The sequence below is a fragment of the Borostomias antarcticus genome, assembly GCF_949987555.1.
Source record: "Borostomias antarcticus genome assembly, chromosome: 2".
Lineage (NCBI taxonomy): Eukaryota > Metazoa > Chordata > Actinopteri > Stomiiformes > Stomiidae > Borostomias > Borostomias antarcticus.
In genome coordinates, this window is record NC_140235.1 from 6,231,851 (window position 1) to 6,256,030 (window position 24,180).

Consider the following 24,180-nt stretch of genomic DNA (forward strand, 5'->3'; position numbering starts at 1 on the left):
ACAAATGGTGTATACACTGTGCAGTACTGTACATGCGTACAGTACATACATACTGTATATACATACATGAGTGAGTACGAGATTGTAAAAGTCCTGCAAGCAGCCAAGGAACGTAAAGCTTATGGTTACAATTGGATACCCACTGATGTTTTAAAAAATGGTAACACTCTACACTTATTGCATCGGCTCTTTAATCACTGCTTTCTTTATAGCACAGTCCCAGAACTATGGAAATATGGTATCATTAAACCTATCTATGAAGGTGGGGGAAAGGATAAGAGAATACCTGTAAACTATCGAGGGATCACTCTGACCTCTGCTGTTTATAAACTGTTCTGCTGTGTGCTACATAACAGGGTCTCTGAGTGGGCGTCCAACAGCATCATAACAGATGAACAAATGGTAAAATGGACTGCACTTATATAGCGCTTTTCCACCTTAGCGGCACCCTAAGCGCTTTACAATGGCCTCTAATTCACACACACATTCACGGTAGCTACCATGCAAGGTGCTAACCTGCTCATTGGGAGCAATTTGGGGTTAGGTGTCTTGCTCAAGGACACTTCGACATGTGGACAATTGGAGCTGGGATTCGAACCACTGACTCTTCGATCACTGAACAACCCGCTCTACCAACTGAGCTACAGCCGCCCCCAACAAAATTGGCTCAGAAAGAAAAGGATCTGTTTAGACCATATTGCCACCTTAACTACCATCATAGACTCAAGGAAAAAGTTAAAGAAATCTACCTTCTGTTCATTTATAGATTTTTCCAAAGCCTTTGATCATATTAACCGTAGCATGCTCTGGGAGAAGCTGTCAGCCTTAGGCCTACATGGCAATATCCTTAACTCTCATTGCTCTGTACGAAAATGTGAAATACAGTGTCCGTATTAATGGCAGTCTTACAGACTGGTTCCCAGTTGAAATCGGTGTAAAACAGGGCTGTCTAGCCCTGCATGCTAACAGAGCACTAGGTGCAATTATAGCCAAAAGCAGTGTTTTGGGTGGCTTCCCCTTTAAATGCTTAAAAGATGTTTTACTAAATTGTTTGAATCTCTGGTTCTGCCCATCTTGACCTATGCAGCTGCTGTCTGGGGCTACAAATGTTTCTCCTGTATCAATGCTGTCTTTAACAGGGCACGCATGTCGTTTCCATTTAGGGGTTGGTAAATATACACCGAACGCTGCCATACAAGGTGATATGGGGTGGAAAACACCGTGGCAACACCAGTGGTCACTCATTCTTAAGAAATGGCAGGATCTCTGTGGTATGCCTGACAACAGACTATGTAGGCGTGTGTTTATATGGGCTGATCAGCTGAGTAATGTGAAAAACTATGCACATACTGATTGAACAGGCAGTTGCAGAGGCAGACGAGGAGAAATGGCTCCTGCTGATTAACAGGCCAGACGGAAACAAACTACGTACTTACTGTTCATTTAAGAATGCTTTTGAAACAGAACCATAATGTACAAAGTATGTCCATGCAGCATAGAAGTGCCCTTGCCAAGTTTAGATGTGGAGTCGCACCCTTAGCTCTAGAAAACGGTAGATACACTAACCCAGCTAGCAGGGAATGTTCCCACAACATTGGGAAACATTCCCAACACGTTCTGCTAATGTTTTTACATTCTTAGAATATTCTTATGCTAGCTGGGAACACTCCAGTGGAGAGTCATTTCTGTACACTTTGCAACAGTAGCTCCATTGAATCAGAAGCCCATGCCCTATTACACTGTGAACTTTACAAGGACATACGCTCAGATCTTTTTATCTCCCTCTCAAAGCACTTTGACCTTTTTAATGACCTTGATGATCAAAATAAATTGTGTATAATTTTAGCTGGTAGATACTGTATCAACGAATGCGCCAAAGCCTGCCACCTCATCCTAAAAAGAAGAGTAGCTTTCATGAGTACTGGTCCATAAACTGACCCATTTCTATTCCTCTCTATTCTTTTAGTCCTCATTCTCCTCTATACTGTATTTGTATGTCCCTATCCTGTATTGTATTCTCAATTGTATCGTTGTATGTGTGTAGTACTATCATGTACACGTTATTCTATTCTGATTTGTAATTATATTGTGTCTCACAACTCATTGTGAGTGGTCCTTAACTTTTTATTACTGCACTTTTGTACTAATGTGATGGAAATGTTTGTTTAAGGAGTGACACAAAAATAAAGATTATCTATCTATCTATCTATCTATCTGGGTTTGGACTGGGGTGTGCAGGGGACCCCTGAGTGCACTGAACCGCCCCCCACTGGCTGTGACCCAAGGAGGGCTCCACAGAGCTGCCCAAACACGGCCGCCCATTCGCTTCCATTAATTTTTTGGGATGGAGCAAAAAAGTTCCCTCATTCATTGTCAATGGGGGGATTCAAATGACCATATCTTGGCCATATCTCAGCCATATCTTGACGTGGGAAGGTCAGAGACACAGGGTCTTGACTGGCATAAATATAGCAATACTAAACATGTCCTGCTCGCACGCACATGCACAGAGCCACAAAATGCATTCATGGGAGGAGGTCTGCACTCTGAGCACCATTTTTTGTAATTAATTTAGGAAAATATGTCCTTTGTGTTAATCGGTACCAAAAAAAAAGGAATCAAATAAATTTTGATTCCATGTTATAACACAATAAAATGTGAAAAAGTCAATGGGGCTGAATACATTTATAGGCATTATGAGTACAGAGACTAAAACTCTGCATATGAGACTAAAACTCTACATATGGGATGAAAGTTTGGGCTGAATCACTGAAGAACCACCTACAGTCTAATCACTTTTCTACCTCTCTGTTGAATTGTCAGTGGTGTCAGACACACTGGCTCTGATATGCTGAAAGTGTCAGTGCTCAAATAGCCAATTGGGAGTAGCCTACCTCGTAGGATCTTCAAACGTTTTGTCAGGGTTTACTTTTTTGATGCTTCGTTCTTTTGACTGTGTATGAAGCGGGGTAGAATGACTGGTATGAATGAGTGGGTGTGTCAGAGTGGAGTTGTGTGAATGAGTGTGTGTGCACGTCTACCTGCTTCTCCACAGGTGTTCTCAATCACCCCCATGATTGGGAGAGTACAAATGCCGGTGCTTCCGTTCTACCGGGAGCTGACGTTTCTTCCACGTACCCGAGGACTCGAATGACGGGGACGGGTCTACCATCCTACACCGAACCGCACCGGAGATTGAGATACAACGCACGCATTTCACGCAGTAAAGCGCGCACCGGACTGGGCCAGCCGACCGTGCAGCGGGGTGATCGGCGAGAGATTCAGCATACAACGCCCTCAATTCACCACAGCAAAGGGAAGTCTTGCTTACCACTGCTCGTGTGCGAATTGAGCAACGCCAGTGTTTGTGACTGTAGTGTGTCCGGCGGCTGATTCTGCCTTTCCCCTCCTCTTGCCCGCAGCGCAACGGACCAGCCTACCATCGCGGAGCTACGAGCGAGGACGGTGGGAACGACCCACGCCTACCCACGGACGCCTAACGTGAATGCCTCGCTCCCGGGACTCCCATTGAGAGGCGCAAGATCGAGTGACGTCATCGAAGACGGGAATTCCCTCTCATCCCTCCCCCGATTGGACGAGGCCGTGGGTTGGGTTTTGGATGGGTGGCGCCACACGAACTATCCTCTACAAATAGGTTGTAGTTCTTTTTATGGGTGATAGTGTTTTTAGCAGGGTTCTGGTTGGAAGCCTAGTCTCGGCTGCCTGCTTCTAGGTACTATTATAGTTGTAAGACCAGTATATCGTTGTGTAGTGTGTAGTGCCGCATGCCTTATTGGGTACAGTGTACCCCATACCCCATCTTGAGTGCTCGGCCCCTTTTCGTTGGCCGTCTTACACGCAGTGGATTTGTAGTGGTACGTGTTGCCGTGTATGGTAGTGATACCTTTTGCAGTGATACGGGTGGCTGTGGTTTACCGTGTGCAGTGTATTTGTAGTGGTACGTGTTACCGTGTATTGTAGTGATACCTTTTGCAGTGATACGGGTGGCTGTGGTTTACCGTGTGCAGTGTATTAAATAGTAGCATTACTCGAACTCTCCATTAGGGGGAGCCCAATTGGTCCCAACCGTATTGTCTCACTAAAGCATAGTGCCCAGGATTAGTGCCGCCTGACCACCCTGTTTTATAAGCTGATTTTATATTGTTGTGATATTGTGTTCATCCCTATGGTGGGAAATGTGTCCTTAAAGGAATTGCCAATAAAATTATTGTGAGAAATATATATCGCCTCCTCTGGCTGTGTACTCAAGGGTCTTTAGCATAACCTGTACGGTTACATTTTTGGCGTTGTCGGCAGGACCCTTGACCTACATGGCAAGATGGTTGACGTTGACGATGCTGGCGGGCAGCCCCAGGGAGCAGTAGTTATGCCTTGGTTTATGGGTGGGCCTTGGGTGCCCAAGTTTGACGGAAGAGAGTCATCAAGGTTTCCAGAGTGGAAAAGTCAGATTGCAGCATGTATTCGAGCCCAGGGGCTAAATGCACAGCAAAGGGTCGATTTTGTGTTGAGCGCCTTAGATGGAGATGCCAAAAGAGAGGTGGCGCTGTTGGTTGTAGAGGAGCGCAACACTGATGTTAAGCTCTTAGAGGAGCTAGAGAAGCTATATGGGGGACAGAAGTCGGTAGCACAGCTGCGAGTAAAGTTCTTTAACTGCAAACAAGAACCTGGAGAGGAAGTGAAGGCATTCACCCTCCGGCTGCGGGAACTGCACCACAGTTGGAGAGCGCAAGACCCACACCAGGGGTCGGACGACGAGCTACTACGGACTCAATTCGTCATGGGTCTGAGACCCGTACCCATGAAGCAAGAGCTACAGCGGCAGCTCAGGAGGAACTCGACGACCACCTTCACAGAGGCTTGTCGGGAGGCAAGAGCATTAGAACGAGAGTTAGGAGGATCTGAAGAAGCTCAAGCCTGCCCCGTTTTTGCCCCTGCATCTAGGAGAGCCCCACCAACAACTCCTGAGTGGCAGCAGATCAAGGAAGACTTGCGGACAGAGCTGCGCCAAGAGCTGCGCCAAGAGCTTAAAGAACAGATGGCCCTCCTGAGTAAGTCTGTGGTAGACGAGCTGCAGGAACGCCTGAGCACGGCACAACTCACCACACCTCCAACTGCCGCTGCAGCCCCTCAACCACTCTGGCGCCGGCAACCGAACAACCCCCAACGTCAGCGCCTGGAGTCGGCGCCTCCGGGGCTATCCCACTACCAGTGGGACGGCCAAGGCCGTGCAATCTGCCGTGACTGCGGGGAAGCAGGACACATTCAACGGTTCTGCCCTCGCCGGCAGCCACAACAGGATTTTTGGCAACCCCGGTCACAACAGGGCAAGTGAACCGGGAGGGGCCCCCGATTGTGCCCCCACAAAGGCCCGCCATGGTAGGAAGATGCCCGGAAATTGAAGTGACTATCCAGGGTAAGACGATTCCATGCATCCTTGACACTGGTTCACAAGTCACACTCATGAGCCAAACGTTATTTCAGCGGCACTTTGGAGGGGAATGCATAAGCGACCCTGACCGCATATCATGGCTGGCCTTGAAAGCAGCCAATGGACTTAACATCCCTTACGTGGGTTATGCTGTACTTGATTTCATCATTGGGGGTATAGAGGTGAAGGAAAAGGGGGTGGTTATTGTTCGAGACGACTGCATCAATACGGAGTATGGGTTGCTGGGGATGAATGTTGTAACAGATTCCTGGGCCAGTATTTTTCAGGGTGGGCACCCAGGGGTTGCAGCCTTTAAATCAATCTTCTCCCCCTCTGCAGAGAAGTTGTGGGACGTGGCCTTTGCGGCCTGCCAGAGGGCAGAGGCCTCAACCACTCGAGTGGAACTACAGGGGGTGGCCAGACTACAGCGACAGCCCCCAGTGATGCTGCCTCCCTCAACGGAGACAATTATCTGGGCCCAGGTACCACAAGCTGCTGGCCTGGCGGATTGCCCGGTTCTACTGGAGGATCTGGACGGCTACGGTCGTGGATGGCGGGTGGCTAGGTCACTGGCCTGGACCCGAGGGGGGAGAGTCCCCCTACGCATCTGCAACCCGAACCCTTTCCCCCTTGAACTGCCCCAACGGTGCCCCCTAGCCACCGTTACCCAAATCGACCCGCACGAGATCAGGGGGAGGACGACCCTGACGTTGCGCAGCGCTGGCCCCCAGGCGATTGAGGTGGACGTCCAGCACACTGCACAGACTCCGAGTGAGGACCACCCAGCCCTGGCTCTAAAGGGCGACGGCCTGGATGGGGATCAGCAAGCCCAGCTGGAAGTCCTGCTACGGAAGTGGTCGCACGTATTTGCCACACGATGAAGATTTTGGGAGGACAGCGATCATCACTCACCAGATCCCGACTGGCACAGCTCCCCCGATACGGGAACGCTACCGCCCTGTTCCCCCAAGTCTCTACCCAGAACTTCGATCACTGCTGCAGGGTATGCTGGACAGTGGGGTCGTGAGGGAGAGCTCGAGTCCGTGGGCTGCCCCAGTGGTCCTCGCCCGGAAGAAGGATGGGTCTTGGAGATTCTGCGTGGATTACCGCAAACTAAACGCAGTGACCCACAAAGACTCCTTCCCACTGCCACGAATTGAAGAGTCACTCACAAGCCTGTCCAAGTCGGAATGGTATTCAACCCTCGATTTGGCTAGCGGATATTTGCAGGTGGAGGTGGCGACAGAAGATCAGGAGAAGACCGCCTTCACAACGCCCTTCGGCCTCTACCAATTTGACAGGATGCCATTCGGCCTCTGCAACGCCCCGGCCACTTTTCAGAGGCTCATGCAGCGCTGCTTGGGGGCCCAGGTCTACGACCATCTTCTCATCTACCTTGATGATGTGATCGTCTACTCCCCCAGCTTCGCTGCACACCTGCAACACTTGGAACAAGTATTCGCTCGTCTCGACGACCACGGCTTAAAGCTTCAGCCACGCAAGTGCCACTTGTTCCAGAAGAAGGTGGCTTACCTTGGACATATAGTCAGTAGCCAGGGGGTGGCAACGGATCCCGACAAGGCCGCTGTTGTCCGCGACTGGGCACCACCTACCACAGTCAAGCAGGTGCGATCCTTTCTTGGCTTTGCGGGCTATTACCGACGATTCACCCAGGGATTTTCCAAGATGGCAGCCCCACTCCACCAGCTCCTCCAAGGCCAAGCCAATAGGCCGTCAGCCTCCATCCACTGGACGAACGATTGTCAGGTGGCCTTCGACAAGTTGAAGCAGGCCCTCCTCAGCGCCCCCATCCTGGCTTTCGCAGACTTCCATCTCCCATTCCGGCTGTACACAGACGCTAGCCTGGATGGTCTCGGGGCTGTCCTGTCCCAGGTCCAAGATGGGACAGAGAGGGTCATTGCATATGCAAGTCGTAGTCTCCACCCCGCCGAACGCAATGACCAAAACTACAGCTCCTTCAAGTTAAGAGTTGTTGGCGCTGAAGTGGGCAGTCACTGAAAAGTTCAAGGATTATCTGTGGGGTGCGCAGGTCACCATATTCACCGACAACAACCCATTGGTCCATCTCAAAACAGCGAGGCTGGGAGCAACTGAACAGCGATGGGCAGCCCAACTGGCCAAAGACTCATATGAGATCCGGTACCGACCTGGGACGAAGAATCAAAATGCTGACATCTTGTCACGACTACCAGGGGAGACGACGGGCGCCGTTGTACAGGCCACCATGGGCCGATCCTCTGAGCTGGAGCTATGGAGGGAGCGACAGATGGGGGACCCCGACTTCCGTCTTCTCCATGCCGGGATAACCGAAGGTGAGCCCCCCACACCTATTGATCGTTCTACTTTGTCCCCCCAGCTCCGCTGCCTACTCCGCGAATGGGCCCACCTGGAGCTTTGTGAGGGGATCCTGGTGAGACACGTGACTGAGCCAGACACGGGCGCTCCAGTGAAACAGATCGTTGTCCCGGAATCCCAAGCTCGTGCCCTGTGGGAGGATTACCACAAGGCGGCAGGCCATCCAAACGGTGACCGAATGATGTCATTACTAAGGAGGAGATTCTACTGGACAGGTATGAGCAGAAATGCCCGGGCTTGGTCGGCGGAGTGCATCACTTGTGTGGTAGGAAAAGCGGGTGCGCAGCCAAAGGCACCTCTGTGCTCCATTCCATCTAGCTATCCCTTCGAGACTGTAGCTATAGATTACCTGACCCTAGGAAGGCCTGCCGACACTTACCAATATATTCTCGTCATCACAGATCTGTTCTCTCGCTACGCGCTGGCAGTCCCCACGAAGGACCAGACGGCTCCTACTACGGTGAAAGCCCTCTGGACTGCGCTCATCCTCCCCTTCGGCTGTCCCGAACGCATTCTCACGGACCGGGGGGGAGCATTTGAGTCGGCCCTGATGCAGCAACTCTGTGCGATGTATGGCTGCCAGAAGGTACGAACGACCCCCTACCATCCGCAGGGCAACGGGGCCTGCGAAAGGCTCAACCGCACACTTCTCTCGCTACTGAGCACAATCGAAGCCAAGCACCAAGCCCAGTGGCCAGCCCAGCTACCTGCACTCTTGCAAGCCTTCAACAATACCACCCATGCAAGCACAGGCATGACGCCCCACTACGTCGTCTTCGGCCGTCACGCCAGACTTCCAGTGGACATGCTCCATGAAGTCGCGCCGCCCCAACAGAGAGACGACCTGGACGGGTGGGTCAAAGGACATCATCAAGCCCTCCTGCAAGCCTATGCCACGGTTCGCAACAACGTCGAGCGGCGTAATAACTGGAACGAGGAGAACTACAACCGGAACACACGGAGCTTGCCACTGCTACCAGGAGAGAGGGTGTTGATGAGGAACTTTCGCTGCCAAGCCCAAGGGAAGTTGGCCCCCCGGTGGCTCCCAACACCTTTTGTGGTGGTCTCCCAACTACCGGATCGCCCAGTCTTCTCCCTACGGCCAGAAGGGAAGGACGGCCCCATCCGAACCATCCACCGCAACAACTTAAGGCCGTGCCCAGGAGATGCGCCGACGAGGGGCGACCAGGGTATGAACCTTCCAGCGAGTAATCCGGAACGTGCTCAACATGGACAACCGCAGCCCATTTGGCCATGCAGGTGGATGGTCCAGCCGCAGCCACCTGCTCCGCCTCAACACGGCCGTACATCTGGACAACCGAGGCCAATCCAAGGACCACCCTTCCCTCCAGCAATGGCATCAGCTCCGACTGCCCCAACTGCCCAGCCTCAGGAGGCCCCAGAGCACCAACTAGGGGCAGACCAAGGCGATTCGCAGCGGTATTCACTCCGCCCCAATCGTGGTAAACCCCCACCACGGTTTATACCTTAAGGGTTGAGACACACTGACTATAGTCGTGCTCGGGACGAGCACGGTTAAAGGGGGGGCGAATGAAGCGGGGTAGAATGACTGGTATGAATGAGTGGGTGTGTCAGAGTGGAGTTGTGTGAATGAGTGTGTGTGCACGTCTACCTGCTTCTCCACAGGTGTTCTCAATCACCCCCATGATTGGGAGAGTACAAATGCCGGTGCTTCCGTTCTACCGGGAGCTGACGTTTCTTCCACGTACCCGAGGACTCGAATGACGGGGACGGGTCTACCATCCTACACCGAACCGCACCGGAGATTGAGATACAACGCACGCATTTCACGCAGTAAAGCGCGCACCGGACTGGGCCAGCCGACCGTGCAGCGGGGTGATCGGCGAGAGATTCAGCATACAACGCCCTCAATTCACCACAGCAAAGGGAAGTCTTGCTTACCACTGCTCGTGTGCGAATTGAGCAACGCCAGTGTTTGTGACTGTAGTGTGTCCGGCGGCTGATTCTGCCTTTCCCCTCCTCTTGCCCGCAGCGCAACGGACCAGCCTACCATCGCGGAGCTACGAGCGAGGACGGTGGGAACGACCCACGCCTACCCACGGACGCCTAACGTGAATGCCTCGCTCCCGGGACTCCCATTGAGAGGCGCAAGATCGAGTGACGTCATCGAAGACGGGAATTCCCTCTCATCCCTCCCCCGATTGGACGAGGCTGTGGGTTGGGTTTTGGATGGGTGGCGCCACACGAACTATCCTCTACAAATAGGTTGTAGTTCTTTTTATGGGTGATAGTGTTTTTAGCAGGGTTCTGGTTGGAAGCCTAGTCTCGGCTGCCTGCTTCTAGGTACTATTATAGTTGTAAGACCAGTATATCGTTGTGTAGTGTGTAGTGTCGCATGCCTTATTGGGTACAGTGTACCCCATACCCCATCTTGAGTGCTCGGCCCCTTTTCGTTGGCCGTCTTACACGCAGTGGATTTGTAGTGGTACGTGTTGCCGTGTATGGTAGTGATACCTTTTGCAGTGATACGGGTGGCTGTGGTTTACCGTGTGCAGTGTATTAAATAGTAGCATTACTCGAACTCTCCATTATGAGGAGCCCAATTGGTCCCAACCGTATTGTCTCACTAAAGCATAGTGCCCAGGATTAGTGCCGCCTGACCACCCTGTTTTATAAGCTGATTTTATATTGTTGTGATATTGTGTTCATCCCTATGGTGGGAAATGTGTCCTTAAAGGAATTGCCAATAAAATTATTGTGAGAAATATATATCGCCTCCTCTGGCTGTGTACTCAAGGGTCTTTAGCGTAACCGTAGCATAACCTGTACGGTTACATGTACATGTTGATGTGTGTTTAGTCATTGACATGCTAATTTGGTTGAATGCTATAGTTGGCTGAACTCATAACTGCCTCATAGAAACTCCATATTACTGTCTGTCTAAATCCCCCATCTCTCTGTCTGCCTGTCAGTCTGAATCCCACATGTCTCTGTCTGTCTGTCTGAATCGCAGGGCGTGTCCTCAAGTTATGTGCTGTCCAAACGGTACTGGTGTTCACAGTGATATTTAACGTCACTGGCCCAGTCTGTCATGTCCACGTTTCAAGGAATGCATTATTAATTCTGGTACCCAAGAAACCAAGATCAGCCATGTCTTAGTGACTATCGCCCAGTAGCGCTCACCTCTATGATGATAAGGTGCTTTGAGAGGTTGATCAAGGACTACATCTGCTCCCAACTGCCCAGCACATTGGACCCTCTACAGTAGCCTATCAACCCAATAGGTCCACAGAGGACTGGTCACCATTGCCCACATACCTGACACTGCCCTATCTCACCTGGACAGAGGCAAGGGAGAATTATGTGAGATTGCTGTTCATTGACTATAGTTCAGCTTTCAACACCGTAATTGCCACCCCATACTCACCAAACTCGGGGACCACCTACCTGGTGAATCCTTGATTTCCTGACAGGCAGATATCAAGTGTTAAAGTTAAAAGTTCGTCCCAATGATTGTCACAGTGTGTGAAATTAGTTCACATTTGACCCATCCTATGGGGGAGCGGTGAGCAGCAGCGGTGCCGCACTCGGGAATCATTTGGTGATCTAACCCCCCAATTCCAACCCTTCATGCTGAGTGCCAAGCAGGGAGGCAATGGGTACCATTTTTATAGTCTTTGTATGACTCGGCCAGGGATCGAACTCCCGACCTCCCAGTCTCAGGGCAGACACTCTAAAGTGGGTAGAGTGGGTAGCCACACACACACACACACACACACCTCATCTTTATCCTCAACACTGGAGCACCTCAGGGCTGTATCTTCTCCCCATTGCTGTTCTCCTTGTTCACACACAACTGCATAGCACCCTCTGATCTCAATGCTGAGCGGTTTTCCCCATGGAGGAAAGCTGGAACCAGACTGTCTGTCTCTGAATACCTTCTCTGTCTGAATCTCCATGTGTCACTGCCTGTCTGTCTGAATCCCCATGTGTCACTGCCTGTCTGTCTGAATCCCCATGTACTGTATAATGTCATCAATCATCATGCTTTCGTTACTGTAGTTAGTCAGCTATCTGTCTGACTTGAGCTCTCCTTGAGCCCTGGACATTGGTCCTTGAGCCCTGGACATTGGTCCTTGAGCCCTGGACATTGTTCCTAGAAAGCTAGTTAACAAGTTAACTGTCTGATCCCTGGGTCCACACTCTGAGTCCACCTGGTTGCAGGCCATGTGAAGTTAGCATTACATTACATTACTTTCATTTAGCTGACAATTTTATCCAAAGAGACTTACAATAATTGCATTTAGCATAGGAAAAGCCAAATGTACTTACGACTTGCCAGAACTCACAAGTGCATCTCCTTTGTGGCTAAGAGCATAATCTAGTGCTTAAGGCAAAGTGTAATCAGTTTAATGATTAGCCAGCAGACACTGCCTGTAGGGAGAGGGGTTATCCTGAAGCACCATGTTCACACACACACACACAATCACCATGACGGAGCAGACTGCCTCTCCCAGTTTAAAGACGACAGGACCTGTTGGACTATAAGACATGTATGACAGTCAGCATTCTCAGAATGGTCTCAGAATGATTTCCTGTCTAAATAAAGGTTAAATAAAATAAATAGTTTGTATATGCTATTACAGAACATTTCAAAAGAGATTAGAAACCACAGCCAACTTTTTTTTTTGAGGAGGAGGCTCAATCAGGGATAGAGTCAGAGTTAACGAGTTGTTATTTGAGAATGCACGGTATAAAACAAGATACAAGATAACGTATTTGCAGTTCTAGTACTGTTTGGTGCTGGTCGATGGAGTTGTGTGTTTATGATTGATGTAGAGAGAGAGGTGGGAGTGTGTGTGTGTGTGTGTGCGGGGGGGCGGGGGGGGGGGTTGTGCAGGGTGAGGCAGGGTTGTCAATAGGCTGTTTGCTCTGATACGGCTAGAGGCCATGTGAGTGCGAGGGTGGGGCGCTCATCGTTAAGCTTGGCAGAAACAAGAGGCGCACACCTACCCTCGTCTCCCTCACGGCTGGAGCAGATCGTTGAGCAGGGGTCAACAGCTGAGCGGAGGTCTTCACTGAGGCTGGTGCATTCTGTCGGCCCACCAGTGTGAGTCTTTTATTAGAGAGGCAGACACACACACACTCACACACACACACCTGGCCTGCTGTGTGTTTACAGTTGACAGACTGTCAGGGTGCAGTGCGTGTAGCAGAAGGGTGGACTAGCTGACACTTTTATACAATGAATGTGGGGTTTGGGGGTAATATGTTTATATTGTGTGTTGCACTTGTACAGTTCAGCAAATATGAATTTCCTGCAAAGGACAATAAAGACTAATCTAATCTAAGGCCCGGATTACACTACCGGGTTTTTTCTGCGTTTTCACCGAAAAAGACCTACATTTGCTGCTAGCAATTACAGCAAGTCGTTGTCACTACTGTCCAAGGCCTTAGAATTCTACTATTGTTTTGGAAGCAAATGGGCTTGACATGTTTCAGCACTCCACTCATTTAACTAAAATGTCCCTGTTGAGTTTTTCAGTTGAAGAAAAACTATATCTCAAATTAGAGCTAAGACCTGTGTGAATTTCATTCACCTGAACATGCTCGCCTGCCTCTGTCTGCGTTTCAGGCCTGGATTACTCTACTGCATTTGTTCATGGCTATGTTTTTGTGCGTGGCTGGATGCCAGCGCACCTAGTGTAGCGTTTGTCTTGTTATCGCTCCCTCCCTCCCTCCCTCCCTTATTCCCTCCCTTACTTTGTTACTCCCGTTCAAGACCCGGTGGGGATGACTTTATGTTATCATCAGTGTAATGGCTTTAGCCACTGACTGTTACCATTAATGTTATGGAAGCTGCTGCTAGTTGTTGTGAGCTCATGAGCTAACTGGCTATCCCGCTCTTACTGTGCTGGATTAGCATTGGAAGCATTGAAACTGATGTGTCCAGGCAACAAGACCTATCTTAATTTATCAGACATTATTTCATTTCATTTCAATTCACAGCTATTTCAGTGGCATGACTAGTTTCCGTCCTACCAGTCCTGAACAGAAACAAGCCAGCCACGCACATAAGCCAGGCTGGACCTGGCCTGGTTGAATGGAGAAAATGATCCCCGATTACACACAAAATTGCACGCGAAGATCTGTTCAAATCTCTTATCACACTAACACTCCCGAAAACACATATCACATCGCCATTATATCAAACAGGTGATTTACAAGTTTGAGCTATAGCAATCAAGGGTATATTTTTCTTGGCTAGTAGCATAGTCGAAAATGTTGTGTGAGTTTAAAATGCAGCTGTCCAGCCATCCAACGAACACCAACAGTCACCAACAAATACATTTACGCCTCCATTTGTGTTCCATGTCTGTGTTCCCTGCTTTTAAAATAATCTATTTTTTTTGTGAAGAATCCAAAAAGATAGTCTACTGTTATTTCAATCTGTATGTGTGTGTCTGTGTGAGAAAACTATGTTTATAAAAGGTCGGGCTCATACTGTATGTGGAATGTGTGTGTACTGTATGGTGGCTAGTACCAACACGTGTGTGTGTGTGTGTGTGTGTGTGTGTGTGTGCGTGTGTGTGTGCGTGTGTGTGTGTGAGAACTGTATGTTAATGGGTTCATAGCATATTCATAGCAAAATCATATGCTATGAACTCATTAGCTGTTTTAAAATCACTATAACACACGGCCTCTCGTGGTTTATTGCTTAATTTGAGAACTCTGAAACTGAACTTTAAACTTTGCGAACATCAATGTTCGTGCAGCAACGCTACCATCACTGTTCAACGGGAACGCAGGCGCGCTGCCCCCCTGCATCGAACCAAGTGACCATCACGTCATGTGCCTCTTTCCTTCGTTGAGCCAGACAACAGCTCCGGACACCGCACTTTCAAACACACCGCTACTAAGGTTGTATCCATCAGTCTCCTTTGATTGTGGTGTGAGATGCCAAAGAAGTTTAGAAGATTTAGGATAGGCTGTGATGACATCCATGACATCATTCTTTTCATTCCTGCTGTGTTTTCATATTGCCACATGTTTTTCCATCTATTATTGAATTGTGTTATAATATTATTTTGATAATTGATTAGTATAATTTCAATAAATATTATTAATTTTGATCATGTCCGAGCGTCATCACATTATCTTAGGTCACTTGATTGAGTCAAGAACTCCTCCTGCAGACTGAGATATTGATAATTAGATTATTGATAAAGGTTATCTTGTTTCCCTGTACAAAACAGGGTGGTGCCCCATATACAAGTTGATTTAATGCATTAAATCCATTTTCCTTCATATTTGTGATAACTGCGGTATAATCATAAATTATACCAAGTCATAGTCATTGTTCTAACCCAGGGGTCGGCAACCTTTACTATCAAAAGAGCCATTTTTGGCCAAAAAATGAATACAAAATCTGACTGGAGCCGCAAAACATATTTGAGCTTAAAATGAAGGTAATGCTTCCTATTAGATTTATTTTCAGGCATGGTGGTACAGTGTATATGCACTCAGGGGGGACACATAAAGGGGGGCAGGGGTGTCTGGGGGTCCAACGGGGAAATTTTGAGCACCAAACACTACATTTCCTGCATTCTGGTGAATTTCTACAGTATGCAGTCTGCTGCTATCTAACCTGACGACCAGATAGTTCACTTTGCATAATCATCTGGGAAATCTCCTTTGGTATTGCTTGGAAAAGGGCAGACACTTTCAAAATGACTTGGCAGGTGATTGGATGAACCATCTGTGTATCACCATCTATCACGTGCTAACTTCAACCACTCCTCACTATCGTCACATTTAAACCCACCCTGCCTGTTTGTATTTCAAATTCCTCACAACCAACGTTGATTGGCGAGATCGTTTTCAGATCAGGCACAAACGGATCTTTATGGAGATTATCCAGACTGATTTGCAAAAGAAACAGAATGTGAGCTCACGAAATCAGGATGGTCTCACGAGGCTAGCTGCTATCTAACTAGTTAGCTAACTTGAATGCCAGCATGACCATTTATTTTAATAATAAATAAATGTAATTAATAGTAATATATTTATTTACTTATTCATTTCCATATAATGTTTGTCAAAGCCAGTGAGCCACTGTAGAGGGGCTAAAGAGCTGCAGGTTGCAGACCCCTGTTCTGACCCCTGTTCTAACCCTAGAACACGCTACACTGACGCTAACAGACCCCGTGGAGCCCAGCCGTAACTGGAGTTGGAAATGTATTAATAGTTTCAGTATCTGCAGGTCATCTAGGGTCTTTCAAGATTTATTTATTAATTTATCTTAACCAATTCTTGACTCAATTGACAGTGTGTTGCCCAACGTTGGTTCCTATGTCAGCTGATTGTGGTTCCTCACACGTTCTGTTGTTCCGTCTGTAGAACCCTGAGGCGGGGGCCGCATTCCTCAACAGAATCACGCTGACGCTAACGGACCCAGTGGAACTGAGCCGTAAGCACTGTACCGTACTAGTTAAAGAGCCCTTTGTTGCAGTCATGCAGTAGTGTGCATTGCATTACATTACAGTCATTTAGCTGATGCTTTTATCCAAAATGACTTACAATAATTGCATTTAACGTAGGAATAGCCAATGTACTACTATGCCCCCTTAACTGCTAGTGAACTCACAAGTGACTCCCCCTTAACACAGTTAGGCATTAACTGTGTGTTTATTTACAAGAGCTCTACTCTCCATTACTGCTTCATGGCTCAAAGTCCTGTGGTGTCACATCCTGCGATTGTCTAGGGGAGTGTGTGTGATTGAGAGTGTGTGACTGAGATTGTGTGTGACTGAGAGTGTGTGTGTTGTGTTCTGCCTGTTGTTGGACCAGGGCAGAGCAGTGGAGCGGCTCAGAGAGACGAGAGAGAGAGAGAGAGAGAGAGAGAGAGAGAGAGAGAGAGAGAGAGAAGACCCACGTCTGGCCACCTGTCTGTGATCAGAGCTGATCCTCCGGGACCATGGCTGTCCCAGCTCTGGACCAGTACTGTGGATCCACATTTTGGGTGAGGAGAAAGGGGCTGGTGGTCAGGGGAGGTTGGGGGAATGGAGGTCTGGGAGGCTGGGGGAGGAGGAGTCTGGGAGGCTAGGGGGTTCGGGGCTGGGAGGCCAGGGGACTGGAGGTCCTGAAGGATCTCTGTAGCTGGACCATGTGGGGCCAGCCTGAAGATACGCAGCGGGAGTGGAGTCACGAGTCTGTCAGGCAGCGCTGGAGCTTTCATTAGTACAGAAAATAGACTTGCGTAGATTATGGAAAAAACATTTCAATTTTGTTGATTTGACTCACAGGACGATGCAGTTAGTGCTACCAACATATCATATTCACAGATCCAGACCTGTAGATTGTCATGTTGAGAATGAGAAATGTTACAGTTGGATTTGTTGTTTATTGATTGATATAATGGTTGCTTGATGTATTTGTGGTTGTATTGATAATGAGTATTTGGTTTGTATTTTGTATCTTGGTTGACAGAGAGCATAGAGAAGACAGGACAGAGAGTAAATGTGTTATCATCCCCTTATGAATGTGTTAAGTAAGACATGACTCATGATTATAACACAGCACTAAGTGTGGACTGTATCTTAACACAGAGCCAAATTGTGTTCAGAACCAGTCTGACATCACCTCTGGTGTTGACCACACAAAAATTCCCAACTACAGCCAAAATGCCACTACAGCAGGGTTTTAGTGTGAAATAAATTTATAAAAATATCATGTATGCCAAATGTCATGTTTCTACAGTATTTGAAAGTGAGTAATTGTTGAGCTCATTCGCTGATCTATACAGCATAGTCTCCATGTAACACAACTAAAAGACTAATGGCTAATGGGCTTGAAAACCTGCTCAATGCTCTGACTGCTATTTATTACTTGGAGTATGAAATGTTCTTTCGATTTTATTTTGACACCATGGTCATCTCCATAGCAACCACTTTTATTTAAAAAGGTTTTTAAACGTCCAAATCCAAGCAATTAATTTAGATGAGGCTAGAGGCTGGATCTGGAAACGGCCACTAAAACTGTCAACTGTCAATGTTACTTACAGTAATGTGCTAATATATATATGTATACACACACCACAGCCACAGATGGTGTGTGTGTGTGTGTGTGTGTGTGTGTGTATAGGTGTGTCTTAATGTTCTCAGCTGAAGGCTGTTAATGCAGGTGACCTGTTTGTGTGTGTGTGTGTGAGAGAGAGAGAGAGAGAGAAAGAGAGAGAGAGAGAGAGAGAGAGAGAGAGTCTAATAATGATGAATCTCTCAATGCTTCAGAATTGGTCATACCTGGAGCGGGAGGATCCCGACCTGCCCGTGTGTTTGGAGCAGACGGTGCTGGTGTGGGCACCACTGGCGCTCCTCTGGCTCTGCGCCCCCTGGCACCTGGCTGACCTCTGTAGGGGGGAATCTAAGAGACACATGTCCAAGCTCTACCTCTGTAAACAGGTAACCTACACACACCTCTCCATGTCCACCTCTGTAAACAGGTAACACATTTGAATCATTTATTTATGTCCACATAATGAAACAATGCATACAGGGACACAAATACTAAAGGCACAGATTAGTCTACACTCACAATTAACATGGGCAATGTCTTTCACATACAAAACACATCACTCATGGGTACAAGTAGAAACGTCTCCGCCACATATGGCGGCTGCCAATAATTGCAGACAGCAATACTTGGTGAGCCTTTTAGCTTCCTTCTTGGACATCCCAAGTAGACGTAGTCCCCTGACAACCAACCTATGAACATGTCCAAGGCTGCCAAATATAAAAACAAGTAGTTTACACCTGTAGCCTAGCTCTGAGATGGTATTTATGAGAGGTTGGTATTTCAAGACCTTAGTCATAAAGGCTTCCTCGAGGCTTGTATCAAAGGTGCATGCTATCTAATACAGACACTTCTCTGGACTCTTCATTAACAACAACAACATCTGCTGTGTAAGCAGACAACTGTGAAAAGGCATATTGGTCATTCCAGAGATGGAACATAGATGCATTGACGCAGGCATGTGTGTACATTTTCACTGATGCTGGGGAGTGGTGTGATATGTCCTTAACTATTAGGTTCACTATTCTATCATGACGTGCTTTGTAAGCATAAGAGCCATTCAAGATATGTGATAGTGTTTCTGTAACCTGTTCTGTGGTGTGATGCAAGCAATGAGGAACCTGAGTGGAAGGAAACCAGATAGAGAGGTTGAGTCTGGTAGGTAGGACTTGTAATTTGCCCTTGATTGTGAATATGAGAATGTCCTCATCGAGTGCAGTGTTTTTGAGAAAAGAATGAGAAACAGAGTGATCAGCTGTGGGAAGAGATGCTAGTTTTCCCTGGAGTTTCCGTCCAGTCCAGTGTTGTTGTTGTTGATGTTGGTGAATGTCCATGAGAGTACGTCTGGCCCCTTTAGATGTTAACAGCAAATGGGGCTGTTGCCCTGACCTGTGTGAGAGGGTCAGATATACAGTCCTCTGAGACCCGCACAGTCTCAGAGTCAGACCGCACCCACTCCAGGGACACCCCGGTTCGGACGCAGCGGTCGTTCAGGTCTGGCCAGTCATGTCCAGGAACAGGGAGGACCGGGCCAGCTCCCTGACGTCCTTGTCATCGTTATTGTGCATCTTGAGAAGATGGGAGATTCTCATGCTGGTGTAGATCCATTCTACATTGGGGACCCCCAGGCCTCCCTCCCACTGGGGGTGAAAGATGATGTCATGGGTGTTGTGTGAATTAAGTCCAAGCCACCTGCGCACTAAGCTCACCGTCTTGTTGTTAATTTCACACAGCACTTTCTGAGGGATGTGGACATTGGAGAAGAGGTGCTGAACTTTCGACAGGGCCACCTGCCTGATGGCTTCTAACTTCATAGTTAGTGGCAGTGGACAACTGTCTATCAAGTCCAACCTGGATGTGAACTCAGTCAGGATGTTATTGACTTGCTCCTTCCACTCTCCTGCGATGTTAATTGTATGTCCCAGATATGTGTTTGTCTCATGAAGAGGATATACACAAATGGGCTGTGTTGCTATGGAGAACAGAGGGGGTGTGTCTGTTTTTGAGTGGTACCACCTGTTCCCCCCACTCCGCCTTTGATACAGGACAGCACATTTGCTGGTCTTGACCTCCAGGCCGGACCATTCTAGAAAGCGATCCGTCCTGGTGAGCATGTTCTTGATTACGTTCTCTTTCCTGGAGGCCAGGACAACATCATCAGCATAGCCCTGCACTGGGTTGGGGGAGATGACACCCTGGGGGGCACACTGACACAGCCACTTCATGGTAACACACACACACACACACACACACACACACACACACACTCATCTCTCCAATCTCTACCTCTGTAAACGAGTAACACACACACACAAACACACACCTTTCTAAGCTCTACTTCTGCAAACCGATAACATGCACATACCTCCCCAAGCTCTACCTCTGTAAGCAGTTACATTAAGACACAGCGAGGAAAAATGTGCAGTCAAGAATAACACAGTGCAGCATAATTTCTGTCCATCTGCGTTGCTCCCTCTCTCACTTTCTTTATCTCCCTAACTCTCTTTCTCTTCCTGTCTCTCTTTCTCTCCACCTCTCTTTCTCTTCCTCTCTCTCTCTTTCTCTTTCCCTCTCTCCGTCTTTCTTTTCCTCTCTCACACTTTTTCCTTCATCTTCCTCTCTATCTTTCTCTTCCTCTCCTTCTCTCTCCCCCCTCTTCTCTCCAACAGGTGCTGGTAGGAGTGTTGCTACTGACGGCCGTGGCGGGCCTGGCGCTGACATTAGGAGAGGATTATGGACCAGGGAGGGATGAGAGTGTGGTGGAGAAGAACCCAGCTGTTTTCTACACCAACCCTATTCTCTTTGCTGTCTCCTGGGTAAACACACACACATACACACACACACCAAATAATAGTGTTTACCCTCATACCTGTTTGTCTACGTGCTTAGGCTTGGTCACACTCACAGTGTTTCATACCAAAATCCAAACACAAGACGCACGAGTAGCAACACACTAACATAGACAATGGGCCGACAAGGAACAATGGAAACAGCAGGGGTGGAGCCGGGCGGACAGCTAACTCCTAAGCTCGGACACCAGGCCCGCACACATTCATTGCAGCAAATACAATTAATTAATTAAATTTAATTAAATCAGTTTGCATGATTTTAGGGACTCTCCCCGTCCGCCCCCCTCTCTCTGTTTGCCACCTTTAACCCCACCAGCTGCTGCTGCTGCTGTGCCAGGAGGGGGTGAGGAGGAGGGAGGGAGCGGTGGACTCAGCCACCCTCTTCCTCTTCTGGCTGCTCCTGCTGTTGTGTGAGGTCTTCCCCTTCCAGACCCTTCTTCGAGAAGCCCTCAGAAAGGTACCTGCTACTGAGGGAGGGAGGGAGGGCTAGGGGAGGGGGGGGGGGGGTTGTCTTGGAAAACTAAGACCTGGATTACACTAGCGCGGATGTCCATGGCTACGTTTTCGAACGGGGAAAATGATCCACGATTACACGCGAAATTGCTTGTAAAGATCTGTTCAAATCTCTTATAACACTTAACCTGCCCGAAAACGCATAAGAGCATATCAAACAGATGATTTACGAGTTTGAGCTAAGGCAATCAAAGGTATCTTTTTCTTGGCTAGTAGCATTAGTCTAGAATGTTGTGAGTCTAAAATGCAGCTGTCCAGCCATCCAACCAATGGCAACAGTCACCAGCCAATACTATACATTTCCATCCCTGTTTGTGTTCCATGTCAAGTGCGTACCCAGAATTGTTGTGGCAACATCTTTGAAAGTAACTTGATCACCTTTCATTCTTTGGACCAAGTTCATTCCATCAACCACTGTAGCAGAGTTTGCTGGGAGTCTATTATTACATTTTTCTGCAAAGTTGTGGCCATGGTAGCTTTATTTTGTTTTTCTCAGCAATCCATCTGGTGTGGACAGGGCAAAATTGAGGTTCCACATGCTTACGGTGTGGTCCAGCAAGAATGTATGGTGCGGTCATGAAGCTCAGTTTATGCCAATAGGAGCTTGCCTTGTGGGGCGGAGCTCCATGAAATCGAACGATGGTTACATATAGTTCTTTGAGTGGAGCGTAGCCCCAGAGGGTGAAGACTTTGCCGAATGCCAGTCTGCTTACTGAAAGTTTCGTCTAGGAGCAGATGTATGGACGAAGCCTGCTTATACAATGGTGCACCAGATCTAGTTGGGCACAGGTGCGTGTACTGTATGGTTTTTTTCTTCAGTCAATATAGCTGGCTAGGGTTTCTCGAGCCAATAGGAGCTTGCCCTGTAGGGCTACGCTCCACTCATAGAACTAGGGTTACAATACGTAGCCATCGTTCTCCCTTGTCCTCCATTCACCCTCTCTACATCTCTCTTTCTCTTCCCTCTCTCCCTTTCCTGAACCCCAACCCCTCTCTCTCTCCCTCCACAACTCTCTCCCCTCTCCTAATGATGTTCTCTCTCTTTTTTCTCCCTCTCTACTATGTTCATAAATCTGTTTTTTTTACCATTTCCCCCCACTCTCACTTCTCTCCCTCTTCTGAACCTCCAACCCCTTGGTCTTTCCCTCTCTCTTTCACTCTCTCCCTTCTGTTTTCTCTCTCTCACCCCCCCTTCTCTCTCTCTCACCCCCCCCCCCCCCATTCTCTCTCTCTCTCCCAGGGAGAGGTCCCAGACCTTCCTAGGTTCTGTCTATTCTACATCTCCTTCGGGCTGGAGCTTGTCGGCCTTGTCCTGTCAGCCTGGGCTGATGTTCCTCCGGAGACAGAGGACCTCGTCAAGAAGGTAATCTAATTCTAACACCAACCCAGTCCTCCTGGAGGGCTATGTTCCTCTTATCTAACCCTTACCCTAACCCCAAACCTAACCCTTACCCTAAACCCTTGGCTCCACTGCATCGGTCAGCGTCAACTGTCAGCGTCCGTCAAAAATCAAGAAATGAGCCTCGGCGATTCTCTAACGTTGGACGCAGGCATCGAACGCAACGCAACGGCTGCAGTGGAGACACTGTCATTAATTACAGTGGATTCATTTCCTTAGCGTCTGATAGCTGATGGTTGACGCTGACGCTAACGGACCCAGTGGAGCCAAGCTGTAACCCGAGTTGAAAATGTATTCATAGTTTCAGTATCTGCAGGTCATCTAGGGTTGTTCAAGATTTATTTAGTAATTTATCTAACCTTTATTTGGCCAGGCAGGTCAGTTAAGAATCAATTCTTGACCCATTTGACAGTGTGTTGCCCAACGTTGGTTCCTGTGTCAGTGCTGATTGTGATTCCTCACATGTTCTGTTGTTCCGTCTGTAGAACCCTGAGGCAGGGGCCGCATTCCTCAACAGAATCACCTTCAGCTGGATAAATAGGTAAACCATAGTCCGTATGACTACAACCCACACGCACACACACACACACACGCGCGCGTGCGCACACACACACACACACACACACACACACACACACACACACACACACACACAAACACACACACACACACACACACACACACCTCTCTCTGACTGCTCCGCTGTCCTTCCCCAAACACTCTCTAGTTACTCGCTGGATGTTCCTAAGAAGACATGTTTATCAAGAAGTAGACCTCCTGACACTTGATCTGCCCCGACCACCTATCATGCCCTCTCTTGGGTGTCTCCCCACTTCACCTCCCCCTAACCTCTGCCCTGCTGACCCTAACCTTTTGCTCCACATCCCTCCATCCCTCATCCCCTGCTCCCTCCTCACGCCACCCTCACCACATCATCAAATTTGTGCCCTCATTCATTTCACTCTATGTCCCATCCTACCCCTTGCCACCTCAATTCAATGCATCCCCTCACCCCCTCACCCCCTGTGTACCCCCCCCCAGCATGGTGATAAAGGGCTACAAGCGCCCCCTGGTCCAGGAAGACATGTGGGACCTGAACAAGGCTGACTCCACCCTCCACATCAGTCAGCGCTTCCAGAGAAACATGCAGGTGATCTGTGACAGATAAACCACATGATTCTCTGTTTTTAAATGCTCTATCTATTTTATATTTATTGTTGTCTGTATGTGTCTTGATTCTGTTTATATACTGTATCTTGATGATCTGAGCAAAATTCATTTCCAAATAGTGGACAATAAAGGAAATCTAATGCAATCTAATGTATTCTAATCAAATCAAATCAAATCAAATCAACCAGGTGGAGTTGGGGGCTGCCAGGGTCCGGCTCCAAAAGAAGCTCCGGAAGAGAGGGGACAAGTTGAGGGAGCATGCCCAGGCAGAGGAGCTTCAGAACGGGCTGGGCAAGGGGGTCAGCCAGGACGTGCTGGTCATGGTGAGTGTCGAAAGAGAGCAACCGTAAAGTGTTGTTAAAAAGGGTGCC

At 48.4% G+C, this 24,180-nt stretch overlaps 1 protein-coding gene across 1 annotated transcript in view; it reads left to right on the forward strand.

Moving 5' to 3' along the window:
- The first annotated feature begins 16,577 nt into the window (after positions 1 to 16,577).
- The window catches only part of abcc2 (ATP binding cassette subfamily C member 2), a 30,951-nt gene continuing 23,348 nt past the window's right edge, over positions 16,578 to 24,180 (forward strand). The window contains exons 1-8 of the mRNA XM_084457116.1: positions 16,578 to 16,829; positions 18,097 to 18,267; positions 20,548 to 20,694; positions 21,044 to 21,184; positions 22,481 to 22,603; positions 23,125 to 23,180; positions 23,681 to 23,789; positions 23,998 to 24,132. Of these exons, the coding sequence (XP_084313242.1) occupies positions 16,785 to 16,829; positions 18,097 to 18,267; positions 20,548 to 20,694; positions 21,044 to 21,184; positions 22,481 to 22,603; positions 23,125 to 23,180; positions 23,681 to 23,789; positions 23,998 to 24,132 (927 nt within the window). The 5' untranslated portion in view covers positions 16,578 to 16,784. The remainder of the gene's footprint in view (positions 16,830 to 18,096; positions 18,268 to 20,547; positions 20,695 to 21,043; positions 21,185 to 22,480; positions 22,604 to 23,124; positions 23,181 to 23,680; positions 23,790 to 23,997; positions 24,133 to 24,180) is intronic.